At 42.8% G+C, this 20,139-nt stretch overlaps 1 protein-coding gene across 9 annotated transcripts in view; it reads right to left on the bottom strand.

The window, feature by feature from the left end:
• The window catches only part of SCAI (suppressor of cancer cell invasion), a 46,008-nt gene that overhangs the window by 19,365 nt on the left and 6,504 nt on the right, over positions 1-20,139 (bottom strand). For 4 of the 9 annotated variants that reach the window (XR_015703783.1, XM_087753366.1, XM_087753367.1 and 1 more), the window contains exons 3-8: positions 16,647-16,708; positions 12,210-12,311; positions 10,398-10,529; positions 2,687-2,782; positions 1,975-2,061; positions 1,304-1,402 (exon numbers count right to left, since the gene is read on the bottom strand). Coding sequence is in view for 8 of the 9 variants with exons in the window: in XM_087753366.1 (XP_087609492.1) it covers positions 1,304-1,402; positions 1,975-2,061; positions 2,687-2,782; positions 10,398-10,529; positions 12,210-12,311; positions 16,647-16,708 (578 nt within the window). In the remaining variant the exon portion in view is untranslated. Of the gene's footprint in view, positions 1-1,303; positions 1,403-1,974; positions 2,062-2,686; positions 2,783-10,397; positions 10,530-12,209; positions 12,312-12,821; positions 13,004-16,646; positions 16,709-20,139 lie in introns of those variants that run through there. The other 5 variants (XM_087753370.1, XM_087753371.1, XM_087753372.1 and 2 more) reach the window with 4 other exon arrangements.

Below are 20,139 nucleotides of genomic sequence, written 5' to 3'. Positions count from 1 at the left end.
CAAATTTGAGATTAAAATAGAACATAGGTAGGCAACAGGGGTAACGGAGAGGAGGAGTTCAAGACTAGAAGAAAGCTGAACGCTCCGCAGATTGAGTTCTAACTGAATTCACGCGGAGATCAATGGCTACCTGGCTGCTTAGAGGTTTATTTAAAATCAAGTACAAGGACATAAAATATACATCAAGAAAGCCACAGCCTCCCCCTTCCCCACGGTTTCCTTACATGAGAACAGGCACGGGAGTCAGATATAATAGCTGGCTCTTCAAACCGTTTGACAGTTCACGGGCAATATCTGACCCCACTGCATCACCTGATAATGACAGCTGGCTCAGAGTTCACCCACCTGGGACAACTTAGAGATCTGCAAGTCAGCATAGCCCATAATTACTCATCCATTTCTAAAATCTTCTGACAGCATCTAGAAACATGCTTGATCAATCCTACCTTCTCTGAAACAGCTCAAGCACTCAGACTGAAATTGAGAGATTTTTGAGAGAGAAGATAGTAGGATCAACAGGTATCAGAACAGAGCAGGGCAACTTTTGTCTTTTTGTGGCACACAGGTGCATTTAGATATCAGCAAGACTAGAGATGTGCAATTAGTTTAAGTCCAGAGATCCTTGCATGCTTGGTAGGAAACTCCCTAACTAACCTTCTGCGCTTTTCTTGATGAAGGCTTAAGATCATTTCTTCCTTACTTTGATGAGGGAACCCAGGTTTATTGGCTAGAATGTAAGATCAAGATCCAGAACTGAGTCCTCTACCTATTCTTATTTATATCTATGTTCTTGGCAGGCAGCAGATTTTCTGCGCTGCCATAACACAGCCCTGCTCTGAGTGTACCTTCCTCAGTATAGAGTCTTAAAAGGAAGACGTTACGCCTCCTGAAGTTCTTGGACCTTGTCCCAGTCAGTTACAGAGGGCTGTTGTAGTGCAGTACTAACTGATGTTCCCCTGAAAAGCCTGATTAGAATCAAACAGGTTCCTCTCCTTCAGCCCAACTGACTTGTCTTCCAGCCTCAGCATACTAGGTCGCAGTGCTGACACTGCTCAGGACTCAAAATGACAAACTTTGGGGCTAATAGCTTTATAGCCAGGACCAGATAATAGAATATTCCTCCAGTCATACAGCAAAGTTCTTATTTATACCCAGGTTTTTAATCACAGCAGGAGGATTAAAAGAAACTTCCTCCAATTATACCGATTTTATCCCAGTTATGCTTCTACAATTTATAGTTATTTGCTGCTTTCATACACTGTTCTAGTCTTGAAAAAAACTGAGGGCAGCCATTCAGACATACCTGTCTTCTTTGTTGACCTGGGAGTAGTATGACCTCTGCCTAATTGCTGAATAGAAGGAGAAAGCTTCATTGAGATAGCTGGTTTCTGAAGTGCGCAAGCTGCGGAGGAAGAACCAGATTAGCTCACTGCTTCAGATGGAAATCCATGCCAAACCCTCCCTTCCTGCCCCCTCAACCATCTTGTGCATCAATGGCAAAACTCCCTCCTCAAGTAACACTGTATGAAAGCCAGACTCTCATTATTTGTGCCTGCTGGGAAGACAGATTTCAGAGCTTGGATTCCATTTCAGATAACAATCAGATCTGCCCATCTTGTGCCCCTGTGTACAGGTGACAGGTTAATTCAAAAGTTTAAAGGAACATTAATCTCCCAAATTTGTAAATCACTTTTGCCCACGAGTCGAATGCAGCACGCTTGGAAGACTTACAGACACTTTTGAGGCAGGAGCTACGTCCTCAGGCATACCAACGTGACCAGCAACGTGGTACTGGGCTCACAGATGCCTTTCTCTGCAGCACCCCCATGCAGTCCCAAGGGCCTTCTCATTCAGAAACAGGCATCATGACTCAACTGATACATTCATTTCTCCTGACTGAGCATCCAGATGTTTGGCATGGAGCTGCCACTAACACTGCATTCCCCTACTGAAGCCTTTTCTGTGCTTACTTACTAATAATGGTAATAGAGCTGCCCAATCTTGGAAGCAATTTCCCCAATTTGCCACCGCTTCAACCCATACCGATTGTCCAATACTTGTCTATTTCGCAAGAGAGAAAAGAAAGATTAAAAGGCATTCCAGAATTTCTCAGAACATCACACCAGACAAGACAAAGAGCCATTGTAGGGCAAAATTCAGCTTTCATTACTGGTGTGGTATTCCCAGTAGCAGTCCCTCAGAGAGCGAACAGCACTGCATACACACACCAGAACAAGGACCATTATCTTGCATAAACTTGCGAGAGCGAGACATAAGTATGTTGCACGAAATACACACAACAAAAGGTCAGAACTTCCCAGGAGAACGCTCAGACTATGCAGCCAACGTAAGGTGTGAAAGATCAGAGCCCACGCTGCAGCAAGACACTTCACACCATTCCAGATGGGTTCTGCACTGCAGAAACCATCATCCCAGCTTCTCCTTGGTAATATATTAAAGCAACATGCATTCAAGTAGAGCAAAAGGCTTTGCTGAAAAAGTCACACTGAAAACGCTGCAACATTTTAATTCATTAGACTGTGAGCACTATAGGAAGTGACCATTCCCTCCCTTCATGCTTGAATAACACAGTGAAATCTCAATCGTAATTGGGGCCCCTAGGCATACCTGAGATTAAAGTTGCACTTAAATCCACAGAAAACGTCTGCCTACAACATTCCCTTACCGATGTTGCTGTTGAAACTTCCATAGTTTGGTGTAAACGTCAAATGTTCGCCCAAAATAGGATTGCCACTGCTTTTGCCCATACTGAGGTAAATCCCTGCAACAGACAAGTGACAAAGGCAGAGTTAGGGAGCAGATTCCGGTCAGCCCCGCGCGACAGCAGCGTGTTTGTGCCAATGTCAGAACAGCTTTGGTCAGAATTGACTTGAAATGCTTTGAAACTCTGCCTGCACCCAAAACTACAAGAACCACGATTCCTGTACTTTCTCAAAAGCTGTTGTTACTGAAATCTGCAAGGAAATCCTGTTTAGCTTGTAGGAAGTACATCTATCAAGATCTGACCATAGTATCCCTAAAAACATGCCACAAGCCAGACAGCATATTCATTTAACATACATACAAGGAAACACTGCATAGGCATATACGTGAGGAAGACGCATGCATTGGGGAGAGGAAGAAATTCTTCAGTGCTGTCTCCTAACTCCTGCTTCCTACTTTCAGATGAATTCTCTAGTCGCTTTTCAAATGCAAAGGGATTGAAGTTACCAGTGCTAATAAAGGCCCCACGCATTTTGCAAATATTCCGAGTGATTGCCTACATTTAATCACTGTTTGGGGACACAGAGAGCCAACGTCTCAAACTGCCCGAGCTCTGCATGTTCTATACAAAAAAGGATGACGCTATAACATCAAACTGAAGGTATGCAGCTTAATTGTGAGTTTTTGAAGTAAAATTTCTCCTACTAAGACAGCAACTCAGCCTTCAAATGCAAGAACTGTAATTCAGTCACTTATTCAAAGAACAGCAGAATTATTCCATTTATTCTAGCATCTATTGCCAGTCAATATCCACAGCCCTCAATATCCTACCCGAGAGTGCTTGTCCCGCTACAAGTCAAGACTGAGAAACAGTCCCCCGGCACAGCAGACCCCTTACAACAGGCTTACTCTCCCTCCCCAAAAGATTCAACAAGATGAGTCCTGTCCAACAGCTTCCACCAGTTATACAGGTAGACATTCACTTTTAAGTTAGTTATGAAACACATGGTATATTTACAGTGTATTCGTATGGTATTTATTATGAACATATGACACACTGTGCACGAGCCTGTTCTCTCCAGATGTGCCCGGGATTCTGGAATGGCTACTCCAACAGGCGGAATAGCAGCAGATGGAAGCAGTGCTCTCCATGAGCCAGTTAACATGAGTCAAGTGATTGGATACGTGCAAAGACATTGCTATTTATGGACAAATACACTCTAAAGGGTGAAAAGGAATCCATGCTCTCTAACCCCTGTAAACATGCCTTTATCAAGGTTCCTCAATATATCAGGTTCTCAGCAGCATCAGAACAGGCCTACAAATAATCACTCCAAATAGGAAATGACCATGTTCTTACATGCGTTTTCCAACAGGTGACTGAAAACATCTTAACGTCTTGCTAAAAGAGAAGTATATTTATAGTTATATGCACAGAAAGCTAAATTGGACTCTTAAAATAACATAGTAAAAAAAAAAAAAACCAAAAAAAAAACAACTACCCAAGAGCAAGCAGAATAATCTAATGGAAATTAGTTCATTTAGACTGATAATATTTCTTGCTACTCATTAAGGAAATAATCTTTTTTAAACAGATGAGGCTGTTCAGTGCGTTTCAGATAGAGACCCTATAACATCATATATAAATCAGCTGTCCAAATGTCACCAGGTCAGGCAGCATACGGATGCTCACAGCTGACACTCACTGCGTCAGGCTACGTCATCACCCCAACGTTTGTCACCCTCTGCCTCACAGTTAGTGGCATGTCAGAACCTGAGGCGACCTGTTTTTTCATACCAGCCTCCAGCGCTGTAAGGCGAGTCAGTCAGTCCAGTTCAGTTCTGCTTTCGCACCTCCACTCAGTTTCCATGCTGCGATATATTTCCCTCCAGCCCACAACTATGATGTAGTCCTAAGGGTTTTGGCTTTAAAGGTTGTGCTCTCAATCCTAACAGCAGGCCATCACCTGGGAGTTACTTGAATCTCAGAACAAATGCAACAGAGAAGACTGAAAACCCTCAGTCTCACTGAGCACGTCGCCTACAAATCTATACTGCAGCTGATTCAAAGGAGGTGTACAACTCTACGTGGAAGTGGCACAGCTTTTTCACGATGGCGTAATCCTTCATTTGATTCAAGAAGGATTTCTTCAGGGAATGCTCTTTGAAATCACAGAGCTGGTTAGCGTACCATCCAACACCTCAGTCTTCAGCAGGCGCGCACAGAAAAGCAGTATATTCCACTTCCGAGCCTGGGAGGTTGAGACTAAGGGAAACACCACCTTTTGGAAACCATGCCACGTCCTCTGGAGGAGGAAGGCAAGCAAAGCAGTACACCACGATTTCCAGAGCAGCGTACTGGCACGTTTCTGCTAACTGTAATTGCTTTAACAGCACCCTAGGTAGAAAAGGAAATTAATATTCCTTTTCTCATCAGCCAACTGTACTTCCCACGCAGCTTGAAGGGACCTAGCTTAGTTACTACATGTAAAATGAATCCGTTATCAGCTATGACTCTTACCAGCCTGGAAAACGATTCCAGTACTTGCTGCTGCTACTCTATGAAGATGCCAAGGAATCTGGGCAGGATTTTACAAAAAAAAACAACCAGCCAAACAAACAACAACAAAAAAAACCAAACAACAAAAAAAAAAACCCCTCAAACTTGCAATTGGCTGCTCAACATCTTGGAACAGACTTTAGTGTAGTGGGGAGTAAACAGGAGTATAAACATGTGCTTCAGGGCACCAACATCTTAATCCAAATATAGCTTGATACAACCACACGCAAATTTGAAGCATTTACTGCAACGAATGACTCACCACTTTCTATTGTTGTAATAGATGTAAACATTTTAGCTAAACAAAAGAAGTTAAGAAACTGTCCAAATACATGCCTAAGATATATCGGAGCTTTGCTATAGCAAGAGGTAGTGTTAAATTAAATTAGCACATCACAAGTTTCAACGTTAAAAAAAAAAATAAATAGTGAATACAAACACAAAACAACACTAAAATTGATCATTAAAAAAAAAAAATAAAAAAATCAAAGTTCCCCAGCACCACCTTAAAGAATGACTGAATTAGCAAGTGGACTCGGAGAACTCAACCAGTAGTAAACTGGGCTTTCTAGGCCAAGTTGCTTCGGACATTTGAGCAAAGGTCTAACATAAGGAAACAAGAAAACATACCCTTCTTCGCTCAAACACCGAGAAGTAGGTATGTGCACGAATTAAGAAATAAGCAGGTAACTACTTGCTGATCATGCTTATGCATATATCCCTCATCAGGAAGCTAACACGCTCTTTATACCTCCCCTGTCATCTTCTCTTGCGCACCTCTGTCACCCCCTCGACTCTGTACGAGCCTAAGCATTCTTATAAAACCTACCTCAGCTCACTCTGCTGCATTAGTTTTGCATATATATGAAAATTAGTGGCGTTTTACAAAGCCTCTGTTAGCGCAGTGGACACGTGCTTGGCCGTTGCTGTCCACAGTCGCTGCTGGGTGTCCACACGTATATCTCGCAAGCAGCGTGCTTGCCTAATTGCAGCTGGCATAGCTGCACAATACCATGCGATTCCTCGGCTCCCCAGGGAACAGGAAAGATCTCCATGGAAACAGACAGTAGCACTTGTTCTTTTGATAGTATTCTGACACGGCTGTAATAAAACTTCATTTATGACAATACATTACCGTGGTTTTACCACAGATTTTTGCAGACAAGAGCTGCCATTGCTGCTATCCGTTTACTGTTTTCTGTTCTGAACATCATGCATGTTGCTCCCGTGTATCAAGAAATTTTGCTGTGAGAAAACAGATGCATAAGCAAAAGAGGATATTTAGTGCAGGTTTTTTTAAATCAGACCAGAGGATCTGCATTATTTGGTGAGAAATAGCCCAAAAGAATACTAAAGACCCGGTTGATTGCAGAGCAGATCATTAATACAGCTCCTCCCACTGAAGGAGACAGAGAATATATGATCCAGAAGCAATTACACACCCAACTTGAGAGCAGAAGACCTACGTGATAGCAAGACATTTTGCTACTTCCAGATCTACAGAAGGATACTAGAGCAACATGGAGAGAAAAAGGCAACAGCCGCATCTTCCTCTGGGCTGAGGATGCTGGGTCCCGAACAGGCAGCGGCGGGGTACGCGCTCCTGCTGTTACTGATCACCATCGGCTCTGCAGGAGGGAGGAACTGGCAGCAAGGAGCCACCCAGATGCAGAGGAGGGAATGGAGATGGTTTGATTTAGGACAGCTCTATCCAGACAAGGAAGACAGTTACACCCTTCATTACAACAGCCTCCAATAACAAGTGGAGACAATTTCTTGGCTTTTAAAACATTCCAAACTGGACATGAAGACACAAACTCAGATGTTCTAAAAGGATGGGTTTCTCACACTGGGCACAGAAGACTGGTTCCCTTGCCACACCAGAGTGGCTGGTGCATAAATTTCATAGACAGTCCAGAATTTTATCCAATTCTTGCTGCACAGACTCGGCAAAGACCAGCACTACTTACGTGCTCACAATTCATTTTCTGTCAGTAGTTCATTTCAGCCATGCTGCTGGCAGAAGCCAGGCAATGCTGGCTGAAAACCAATTAAAGGCGCTGAGGTTGGTTTGGCCAGCACCGCATAGAAGTTGTCACACAGGGACAACTTCCAGAGACATAGAGATGTTGAGAAAGTCCTAAAGACTCAGCAGTACACTTCAAAAGGGAAGGTTATAATAACGGTAAGTTTAACATTCAAAGCTTTAAATACATTCACAGTTTTGACAGGTGATAAAAAAGACAATTTCCTTTTACGTTCATAGGGTTGTAGTGATTACAGGCTCCTATTCCCAGAACCTAAGCAGCAGTGGGATACGGGCATTGCAGCATAGCTTCCCTATCGCCTCTCGCGACCCACAGACAGTAAGCACACCAGCAGCGCTCGCAGCAACTTGCCTCACTGATGCAATTGGTGTGAGAAGCCAGTCCCTTCCCAGTACCAGACAGCGTACGGCCTGCAGCATCACCTGAAGCTAGCAGGGTCCTGTTGTTTCCACGGCAGCAGCAGCATGGAACAAAACTAAGAGGTTCAACTTGCATCTTACTAGAAGTCTACAAAATAAATGGTTAAACACTGTCACCTCTTTCCACGAAAGGACAGCAGTCGTGATTCTTGCAGCCTGCACAATGAGCAACAAGACCTTATAATCCGGGAAAGTATGATGTATGTGGAAAGTCTTTTAATTTCTTAAAGTTTCAGCTGCTGTGTGATACTGAACACATTTAAGCACTTTTTAACATTAAAAAGAAAATAATAACTGGTGACAGTACACCATGAAAAACTGCTTCCTAACATGCTCCCTCTTTCCAGCCTTTATTCAAGAAAAAAGCAAGTGGGAGTGGGAAAAGGAGAGAAGAGAGCAATTGGAACATACTTCATTAACAGTTGTTTCTAACTTATAGCTCAGGGTGTTCAGAAAGGGAGTACGGCCACTAGAAAGACAACCTCCCCTCTAAGTTACTCTCACAGGCATGGCCACAAAAGGATGGTATCACTGGTAGCGTGAGCATGAAGTATGCTTTGGAGCAGCAACCTTGGCAGATCATCATATGTTTTCCTCAAATGCTGTATTTGGCATCTGCATTGGGAAGAGAAGAAGGAAATGCTACTGAAACAAAGACGTGGCAGGCTGAGCCCTTGCATTTTTGGCAGCAGCAACAGCTAAGCAGCTGCCAACGCAGCTATAGGCTCAGTTCCCTGTAGCTGAAGTGCCCAGAGGAGGTTTCAGGAAGGAAATCATTCCTCTCCTCTCCTCCCCCATCACTTCTTTTCCATGAAACATGGCAGGGACAAGAGAATGGCATAAAACACAGCAGCAAAGGCCATCATCATCTTCAGAACAGAAGAAGGCAGGCATGCATCAAATGCATTTATTATGCTAGAGGGAAAAGCAAGCAACTGGACTAAGAATTAGGATACTTGCCAAGTCATTTCCAGGTGAACTACCCAGAAGAGAACAAGCACTAACAGAGGAAATACCTGAAAATGATAATGCTGCTTTATCCAGTCATTATGCCCACTGGAATCACAGGCCTTATAGGTGAAATGGCGGTCAAGTTCAGTGCAAGAAGCAACTACGTTAATTGTGTCAAGTTGCAGTAAGGACAGAGGCAGGCTCCCATTCCAGCATGTTCTTGTTTTCACACAGCAGAGCCAGCTGCTGAAGCCCATCTCTCTATTTTTATTGCCCAAATTTCATCCAAAGTTATTTTCGCTCTTCTTTTCATCTAGCTGGATAAGAAGGTTTCTTTTTAGCAAAGTACCATGGATACACATGGAAACTACATCTCTCATCTGGAAATCCGACACAAGTACTAACTCCCTCCGTGCCCAAAGGAAAAGACAGAATGGCTGTAGGTGCTCTGCCATCTCTGTGATTTGAACTTAAGCATCGCGCATCTGGACGTGAACTGTATTAATTGGTACTCTTCAGTGACTCAGGACAAAATTTCAAGCAAGCTACATCAGAAAGCCAATGCAATGGCATATATGGCCCTGGAAATCCTGCCCTCAAGATCTCAGTCCTTTTGCTTTTGACCCTGTTTCATAGGGTGCTGAAGGCAGCACCAAGAACTCCTTGTCCCTACTGCCCATTTACCGTTCAGGTTTTGGAGCACAAACTGTTTGTTTTGGATATGGTAATCAACTTCTAAAGCACACGAAATGATTATCAATAGCAGGGGGCAGGGGGAAGAAGGAATTAAAAACATCTTTGCTAACCATCTGTGTTTGAATAACAGCACGCTATATGGGCCCAAACATACAGTATTACTCAGAGACCAGTAAGACGCTGAACTGCCAACAAGATATGAGCTAAAAATCATGTTGCTTAAGAGACTCTACAGCAAAGCTTAGAAATAAAACAGCTCTTGAATACAAAATCTTTAACTCCACATATACTGACATAAACAGGATGCCTATATCACTGTCCAAACGTGAACTATTTTCCTTCAACTCCCCTTACTCTTATTCCCCTTCTTACTGGTGCTGACAAAACAGCTAGACTTCCTAGGTGTTATTGCAGATGTTTTGTAGATAAGTGCAGATTTTACCTTTCTCCACAGTTCAGATTAAGCATTTGTTTCACCAGACACATACAGGCTATGGTTTGGAGGTTTCCGTTTATCACTTCCTAAATTCCTTCCCAAAAAAATATTCCCTCCGTGCCTTTCCTCCCACCTAGGCCAATCCTTCTCATCCCCTTTTTTTTGGTACAGAGCCTGTGGGGTTTTGAACTTGCATGCACACAGCCACACCTAGTCCTTAACTGTGTACTTCATACACAGCATTTCAGTACGAATTCTATCAATTTCACAGAATTTCCTACTTCTAGCTTACTGCTAACTGACATGACTGTGACATTCAGCTCACCTTTCTCACAGTTCCTTCCCTACCGTCTCAGAAGAAATGCGTGAACCTCTACTCCTACAGACGTTCTTACACACGCGGTCCAAACCTACCCATACATAGGTACACATCGTGCTCTCCTAAATGAACTTACTGGGTTTGAGTTCGAAGCGTTCTTGTACAACTGACTTCAGCATCACTCACGTACTAAAGTGTATGTTCCAATACTTCTCTGAAGGAATACTGTCAAATATGCACTAACCTTAGGCCATTGAATAGCTGTTTAGATTTATCCAATAAGTAGCAAAAGTCTGTCACTGTTTTCCTCTCTGCTTGAGGAATATCATCTTCAGCTCCTCCTGATGACATGATTTCTTTTAGGGCAAACTCAGTCCTATGAAGAAGAAAATAGCCATATTACTCAAAAATTGAGGGCTACTATGAACTCATCCAGATTAGACGCATGTACAGTTCCATGGGGATGGTAACAAAGAGCATGCAATTCTCCCACAGGTTACTCTTCTCAACACTCATTAAAAATAACAGCTGATAATCAAAGCATGGGACTAATTATTGCACAATGCACTAGTTAACAGAGCAAAATTAAAGTGGTACAAGAGTCATAAAAAAAAAAACAACCTCTGAGGACTCTATTCACAAACACAAAACTGCCAACAAAAGGACTGGAACACAAACAGTACTTGGGTTTCATACTTGGACAAAGAAATCCTCTCTAAATTTGCCTTTCTGCAGAGGTGTTTATCCTGCAGCCGTATTTAGAGAGACTAGCCTCAGTTCTGTTTACATTTCATTTTCTTCTACAACTGCTGAAAACTGTAGCTCACTAGTTCCTATTGCTAAAACATAGCAATTTTAGACAGAATGCTAAAAAATATCCTGCTTCCTCTCTACTCCCTCATGACTGTTTAATTCCATGGCTTGCACTGCCCACAATTATACCTGCAGATCTATTTTTACTGTTCATACGAGCAAAATGCCATATTGTACAGTAATCACCTGAACAAAAACCTAAGATATAATGTTGATAATCCTAGTATTCAGTAAGTAAGGGAATACAAAAGCCTATAAAGGCAGAATGGCTTTTAAAATTTTACTTGAAACATAAATAGGTATAAAATTATCCTTTGGATCATCCAAAGGTGAGCTACAGATTCCTCAGCAGCAGCAACAAAACAGGCTCCTCTGAAAATGGCTGCCAGGCCTTTGGCTCTTCTGTGCTCTCTAAGAATTTTAGCGCAAGATAAACACACCTGTAACTGGGCAAATGCAGAGCTTTTACTTTCAGCAACTTCTCTACCGGTTCTGGTAAGCACTTTTGGTAAGCAACAAGTTTCCATTTGTGCAGAAGCTCTGTTTGGATGCTATGTGCACAAATCATTACCTACAAGTCCCAATTCAAGCCAGGAAATGGCAAAGCTAACTCCTTACGGTCACTGGAAAGTAGCCAGATCCTTGATCAATTGTCAGGAAAAACCTTCGTAATAACCAAACAGACTTTAGAAATACCGCCCTGAGCAAACATTACGTGCCTATCAAATGCAGAAGAAATCGGCAGCTCCCCGCAGCTGTGGGGGATAAGTTAGTGAGCATACCCTGCCAACCCAGCAGTTCCGTGATCTCCCAGTTCAGACAAGATGCAGCACACGTTCACGTGTCTTTTACACGCCCACCTGCCAGTGCACTAGAGCACTAGTGCAAGGGCATGGGGAGCACTGCACAAACCGCTTGTTGAAGAGCTCCAGAAAAAGGTAGGAAGCATCTGCTTATCGTCAGGTAACTGCAATATGGGTGCCAGACAGCGCAGGAGAGTTCAAAACACACCAACCAGATGTCACAAGCTGTTGGCATGAGCCTAGCAAGCAGGACATGAGTATTGTGAAGCACCGGTCTGTGTTTGAAATCTCTCAACGCTTACATTCACACAGCATGAAAGAAACAACACCGAGTACTTAAAGCACCAACACATGAAATCGAAGTGAACAGCGAGAGCTAAGAAACAGACATCAGAAGCAGCCAGGAGGTGACTCGGGAATTTCAGGGAGAGGGACAATACCCCAGGTCCTGTGTGCTCCGCAGCAAGGGTGACCTAAATCCTGCGGCGAGGCCCCTGGACTCCGCAGCGCTCCACTCTGGTAGACCAGGCACTCTAGAGCAGCTTCAGATACATTTTCAAAAATTGAGGAGCTTGCTTAAATTGCAAAATACGTTTCATACAGTCTCTGTATCATTCCTTTAATTTAACGGTAAGGTCGATTTTATTTTATGCTACCCTGAAGTTATACTATCCAACTACCCCAACTGCTGCTAACGTTGGCCCACTGAATCTGTGTTAGCCCTGCTGCAGGCAAGAAAAAACAACTGCAGTTCTCACGTTGCGGGAGTCTGCTGGACCCACAGCGAAGAGGGCCATTTACGCCACCCATAAACGACATGCTAGAAAATTCACTGCCTGCTGGTCTGAAAGGTATAAGAAGGCAGGAAAAATAATTGTTGCAGAGACAGGAGAAAAAAAAACCTCTTTCAGGGTATAGACAATTAAGGTGTATTTTGAAAGCCTACTCCAAGCCCAGCCAGTTCCTAAATATTTAGCACAATACTAGTTTGTGGAAAGTTAGAAGAACTGAGAGAAAAAGAAGGGGCGGGGGGAAGCGGGGAGAGAGATTACCGAACTGAAAACAAAACACTGGAGAATATTCTGTACGGTCAGGCTCCTGATACGGCTATCGGCACGTGGCTTTGGAGCTATTACTGAAGCAGAGGGCAAAAGCACCTTTTCTGCTCATGGAAAGAAACTGCCAAAAGCAGAGGGAAGAACCTGTCTTCTCATCAGAGACTGCTGGTGAAGGAACCTAGGAAACAAACCACATGTCAGCACATTCCGACATTCCACAGAGACCTGACACGTTAGTATACCCTGGAGACACTCCATAGGACATTTGGTTTTTCCTTTATTCACAGGTTCAGAAATGAAAAAATGTATGTTGCAGTCAAGCCACACAGATGGCATTAAGGCAACCAGTAGCCTTAGTTTAGGCTAAAATGTGGTATTATGTAGCCAGGGTGAGGAATAAAAGGCAGAGACTTACATGCAGAAGGAGCACGCTTACTACAATAGTCAGGGGTTTTCTTTTTGAAAGGGAGGCAATGAAGTTACGCCTCAGTCACTCAAAGGTATCTCCAGAAAAGAATCCCTACTGGTAAAAGAGACTGTTCCACACAGAAGATGTGAAACTACAGTACCTGCAAAATTGCATCTTCACTCTGAAATCTTAAAAACCACATATGCCAACATGTGTATACATACATCGAGACTTTAGCTTGTATTGCTTTAGAGATCAAAATATCAATAAACGCCTGATCAAGGTCCACTTTAAAGCAAAGCTGCCAAAAGCACAAAAAGCAGATACCTAAAAAAAGAAAGTAAAATAAAAAACCATGAAGCACCAGAAACACAAGTATGAAAGGAAGGAATAGGAGAACAAAAAAAAAAATCATTAGAATACAGAGATAGATGATTAGTTCAGGGAGAAGACAACAAACCCTGTGTCCTCTAAAATCTTACCAAAAGTTCACGTTTATTTGCAAGAAGCAACTGTTTTTTATGTACTACAACAATAAAAGACTTCCAATACAACTGTCTGTCACATGAACCTAGCAAAGACAATAAAAAGTAGATTGTGTTGAAAAATGTAACAGTTCCACTGCATATGACTACCCCTACATTTTATGTTATTTAAGCCGATATTGACCGTCACAGACGTGGGATGCTCTCAGTGTTCCAGGGAAGGTTATCATCCTGGCACCACTGGCAGCGTGAAGACGGTGAGAAACAGGACAGGCCAAAACACCAGCTAGTACCAGTATTTGACGTTGTAAAGCACAATTAGCGAACATGACCAGAACAGTGGCTTAGAACAGAGATGTACTTCTGTCCTTAAGGTGCGCGTGGGGCGGGCTGGGACGGGGCGGCCAAGGGGGCCGGCTGGAAGAAGAGGGGAAACCTTTCTGTTGCAAATGGCAAAATTTTTACAGACCTTCTGCTAAAGCGTCTAAGTCTGTTCATTATTTTAATTTCCATTTAAACCAATACTCAGCAGTAGGTTATTGATACAAAAAGACTGAAATACAGCTAATAATAGTAAATTAAAAAAACTCACTATGATAGCTGCTGCTGTGAAAACTTCCCTACCACTCAGCATTCCAAATATGCCTTCTACCTGGTTCTAATCTGGATTGCCATATGTATTTCATATGACAGCAAAGAAAGACTTGCATGTTAGGCTCGGAATAAAACACTCAATGCATACTTTCATCAACATGCTTTGAATTACCCATTCAATGCTTATTCTAAAAAGGGCTTTGAACAGAACTCGACAAGAAACTGGAAAAACTCTGCCCTGTATCACGGTCTGTAAAAATTGTATCAGCCAGCTTTTCCAACATGCCTTCATTGTTTGTCAAACATTTTGATGGTATTCCTCTCACTCAACCTTAAGCACCTAAACAGTAAGACAGATGCAAAAATTAATGGCAGTTTCTACCGACGCTTTTAGAGGGAGGGAGGTGATCAGAAGACACTTGATCGAAGATATCAGAATGAACGGAGAAGACTCTGGGTGCTTATGAAAAGCTATTTCATTAGTACATGATAAATTCCACGCACAAGCCTCAGCGTGCCCTCTTTGTTTCTGGGTTATTTTATAATAAAACAGCTAAATCACAGTTAAAAGTAGAATGAAATGAAACCTTAGTTACCCACACAGTTATGAAACTCCCTCTGTTCTTAACGACCTGAAGGTGCAAGCACAGCTGCCTGTGGACAGAACGGACACAACAGACACACCACCTCTGGGATGACAGAAGGAGTACGCTCAAAATAATCAACTTCATGGATGAGATCAAGTTTCACTCTTTGGCAGGATAATTAAAGGCACGTTCTGGCTCTGCCACAGACTGCACTCAGAAAACAGGAGTACTTCTCAACTCTCCAGTGTATTCACACGTGTACACAGTATAGGGGAAAGTCCTGTTGAAAATCCTTAAAGGTTACACTTTAAAAGCAGGAGTCCTGCTCAGAATGGACTGTCTTCTTACTCACTACATGTCAAAATTATCTTCATGATGATTATAAAATACCACACAGAAAACACATTATAAAAATATTCAGACTGAATCACATCATGGGCAGTCTTCCTTCTAGGAAAAAATAATCGGAAAAAAAATTAAGGGCTTCAACCAAGAAAGAGAGAAAAGCAGTGAAGAATTAAACACAGTAGTAATAAGCACGGCAATTTCCCTGTGAGATATCTTTAGAAAAGCTGCCAGAAGGTAATTCTTCTACAGATCTCGAATTCAAAGAAGCATTTTGGTTGCAGACATGAGACAGGCGCTGCTGCAATTTAAACCCTGGTTTCACTCAGCCACGGCACATGCCTGAATATGAAGGAACGATGGGAAGGGAAGATGGAAAGAAAAAGGACAACAGGAGCCATTAAATGATAGATGAAGCTAGCTTTTCCAGCTGACAGAGAAGGAAAATAAAATTAGTTATCTCATGCACTGGTTTTGGCTTATCATGCTCCGGAGGGGGTGGTATTTGGTGCTGTACAAAGAAAGAACTACTATCACGAGCAGCTCAGGAAAGGAGGAGGTCTTCCCTGCACTAAAGGCTGTGCTGTAATGCAGCAGCGTTACAGACAGGAGAAAGAATTATTATTAGAAACAGCAAGTGGGCACAGCAAAGGGAAGAATATAGCTACTGACATCGCCCTTTCCTCAGGGACTGCTGAGCTCCAAATGAAAAATATAAATAAAATGCAACCAGTGGTACATCCACAACGTGGACCTCTCCTTCTCTTTGGTACTAGATGTAACCCCACAGATCTCTACTCCTCCTCTGCAAACAGACAGTTCTCTGAGTTTTGACAGCTCAGCTATAGCAGAAATATCACCTACTTAATTTTTTGTTTTTGTATTTGATGCTTTCTGCTTTCTTTCATGCAAAAGAAACTGTTGGGCTGTTTTGCGTGACCTTTTTCTTTCTTTTTTTTTTTCAAGTAGCACATGTTAAAAAAACGATCTCCAGAGTCTGCAAAAGGAGACACTGAAACACTGGTTTAAAAGACTGTTAAAAGAAGTCAGAAAATGGTGACTTCCAGCAGAACTTATTATTCTCTCAAAGATTTTGCCAACTCCTCAAGCCACACAAGGCAGAAAAATTGTGCTAGCCAAGCACTGCACTTTGCGTGCCAGGTTCTTTCCAACATACTCTCAGAACGCACAATTCCAGGTTTGCTTGGTACAATACATTAATAGATTTTAGAAATTCATCCCATTGCAGCACCCAGGGTAGAAGAGCTTACAGGCATCCCAGAAGATGGCAAGACTATGCAAAGCAGTTGGAGCCGAAAGGCAGCAGGAGAAGGGGTATGGGAAACGGATGAAAGTTTCATGATGCTAGCCAGTATTTTTAAAGTTATGTGTCACTTACATCACACACGTTTCCACTTCCCTGTGGTTTGCCGTCTTTTGGCTACGGTTTTCCAGGCTCAGCTGGAAGGGAAAAAGAGTGCTGAAGTCAACAGTATGCACTCCCCACTGGCCCTACGCTGGGACTCGGGCCTGTAAAGCAAGGCACGCTTTGTGAACAGTGAAAGAATACTCTGGTTCAAGGAAATCAAGTTGACAATGAAAGTGAAGCACAGATATGTTAAATAACTGTATTACATGCACATCTCCTTAGCCAGATTTATTACTTAGCCAGGATCATGGTGACCTGCCATTCGGCTGCCTGGTAGGAGAGGGTGGTCATAACTCCACATCTGACACTCACAAGCAAATAAAACCTCACTCCACAGAAAATTTAGTGATACAGTAACTGTATGGCATACTGTACAGACAGAAGTTCGGAGCATAGAAACTCTTTTGAGTAAGGACAGGTAGAATCGGGGCAGTCTCCCAGAGCTGCCTAGCAGAGCTGGCTGGAGGCGGCGCCTTGACCTCTTGACAGAGCATTTGTACCACCCTTCTGTCTTTTTTTTAAGCCACCTCTTCTGCTCAGTTATGGAATTGTGTCTCCTGCCTTCCAGTCAGCCTCAGCACAGGAGTATTTAGAGGATAAAAGCCGTGAGTAGCTATTAGCAGTGCTTTATCTACTTCACCTAAATGGTCAACGGAAAGAACAACTCTCCTCTCACCAGAGCATCAGCATTAGACTTAAAACTCTCATCTTGTACGACTAGAGGCAAACTGTCTCATTACAAAGACTTTAGCGGCACATTTGTTCTGTCTGGTATTTTACCACGGAAATCAGAGTCCGTAGTACTGAACACAAGCAGTACAGAGTACAGACACTTCACATACATGATATACAACCCATCTTTCTTACTTCAAAACCAGAAGAATTTAGTCTTAAGTTTTTAGACATTTATACTTTAAACTGTCACTCTCAGAAAAAATCATTATGATCTTCTAAGCATAAGCAGGAGCACATCCTTCAGAAGCAACTCTTCCAAAAATCAGAACACACCACTCGTTGTGTCATTTAACAGGCGAGTTCACGCACCTTACAAATACTGATCTCCATGGCGTTACAGCCTTCCAAAGACAAAGTTTGGATGTTAAACATTCACACTATGCACAAGAACAAGTTTATTACAATGCAGAGAACCAATCAATGTGACCCAGTGAAGTTTCTTGGCTAAAATTAGAACGAGAATCTGTATTTTATTTCAGGCCCCAGCTATTTTGATTACTGAGCCTTCAGCTCTGTCCCTGAAATAACCCATACACAACCTTCTGAACACGATGGCAGATGCAAATCTGGATGCAAAACAGGACAATCCAGGATGGTTAATGCTGGGGATGGGGATGGGAGGGAAAGGAAGAGCATTCCCTTTTTTTGGAAGAAATGCTCTTGGTTTTTTTCACCCACCCACCTGAAGACAGCGAACTGCAAAGCAAGCAGTGAGCTAGGGTGGGGTGGCTGTACTGATTAACTGTTAGCCTGAGAATCAGAACTTTCTCTGACAGATGTAACACAGAACAGTAAGCTGCCGTATCAACTCCAAGTCCTAAACTCTTGCTGATCTGCACTTTCATTGCTTGCATCAAATACAACTGGCTTGGGCTTTACAGTTGAGGCTCCGATTAACATTAAAATTCTGGAGTTGAGCAGCAATTATGTGCTTAAACAAATGAACTCATGGTAGGGGAAAGCGATGGCTGCGTCCTGATTCACAGCTTCATGGATAGTCTTACCATTTTAATCAGGAAATCACAGCACAGAAATATAGACTCTGCTTTTCAAATGCTTCCCACTCCTTACCAAAAAGCAAAAGCAAACACACTTTCTACATCTAGCTTGCTGATACAGGAATTTCCCCAAACTAAGACGTTATTAGAACTGCTCTCCACAGAAACCAATGGTGGGAAACGCATTCCAACCTGCCAGGATTTTAAAGGTCTCAAACCTTTAACTGGTCAAAGAGACCAGTTCTCTTTTCACTTTCCATTCTGACACATCTCCCACAGCATCATTGCCAAAAGGGGATGTGATATAAAGCCAGATGCCCAGTTGGTATCTGTTTCTTATCCACAAATCAGTAGCACAGACAAAACTAAGCTCTTGATCATTCATACTCGAAGCCTGGTACCATCACGTCTCAAATCTCTAAGAAGAAATGTCTGATCCTGCCTTCGTCAAGCAAGATGTCTACCTTTCCTCTCTATTTGCCTCTCCTTTTCTTCTACAGACTGGCATACTCGCCTCTCATGCTTTCTGTCAAAGCTATACTGCACGTTTTGGGAAAACCATCTGTGCGTTTCCATGTAATCTGCTCAGAGTGCTAGTCCTGACAGAGCCTCAGACAACACAACAATAATTAGAACCCAAATTCATTCCTCTCACCAGAATACCTAGTTCTCCATTGAGAGCCACTGTCCCAAAGTTCCTGAGATACCACTCAGTTCTATTCAAGAAACACTTTAATAAATAAATAACACATACCCCATAGAAACAGGCATGCACACACCGCAAGTTTCACAGACTGCTGGAGTCAGTACTTCGGAGGGAACAGCAAGGAGCAGTTATAACAGACCATTTATTTATAAAATGCTGGGAGGAGGGAAGGATTTCTTTATTATTCCAAGTAAAAGTTGGAACCAAACACAGACGTTTCTCATCCCCAACCACTGTTCACCTCAGGGCACATCTGCACTGCAGTGGCTGCAGCTCTTCCACATGTTCCAAGCTCGTTTGACAGTCGCTCGCTTGGACACCGCCGAGGCATCTGCGAGCAGGCTGAGACCACTCCTGCACTCCCGGCAGGGTTGGCAGTCCAGGAGCAGAGCAATACCCAGGTCCGGCTCAAAGAACCACCAGATTGTTCCTGTACCAGCTGTGCTCACTGCTGTATAAACATGCACACAGAATACACAATGAAAAGGACTTGGGCAGAGCCCAGGCTTTGGAGTCATGTTTTTTTGACCACCACGATAAAAAGCAACTTACAATATAACTTAAGAAAGAGAAACACAGTGCTATTTTATTTAGCTGATAATGCTGGTCAAATGTTCTCTCTGCCTGGATGCTTGCTTATTTCAAAAGAGCACTAAGGAAAAATGCAGCATGAACTAGGAGGGTGAAAAACTTCTATTTTGTAAACAAATCACGGTGTGGCTGACTGAAAATCATCTGCAAATGCAACTAGTTCTACTCCAACTGGGAATTCGCCAAGAAAGTATTTTTCCTACTAAAATACACCAATTTTACAGCTACCTTGCAGAAGTAGTACTGTCTCTAAAGATTAAGCAAGAGGGAAGACATTTAAAAAAAAAAAAAAAAAGATACAAACCCAGCTGGGCCTGTGACACTAGCCCACACGTTTGTGCACGCACAGTCATCCTCGCTTTTACAGAGGGAGGAAGCCTGGTCCCACGTGGACCTGTACGTGGCCCTGCTGATCCTCCCCGACCCACCACAA

Source organism: Nipponia nippon, unplaced genomic scaffold (genome assembly GCF_047370975.1).
Source record: "Nipponia nippon isolate SJK-2023a ecotype South Korea unplaced genomic scaffold, ASM4737097v1 scaffold_16, whole genome shotgun sequence".
Taxonomy (NCBI): domain Eukaryota; kingdom Metazoa; phylum Chordata; class Aves; order Pelecaniformes; family Threskiornithidae; genus Nipponia; species Nipponia nippon.
The sequence above is the reverse complement of the archived record's forward strand: the minus strand, read 5'-3'. Positions and strand labels throughout refer to the sequence as shown.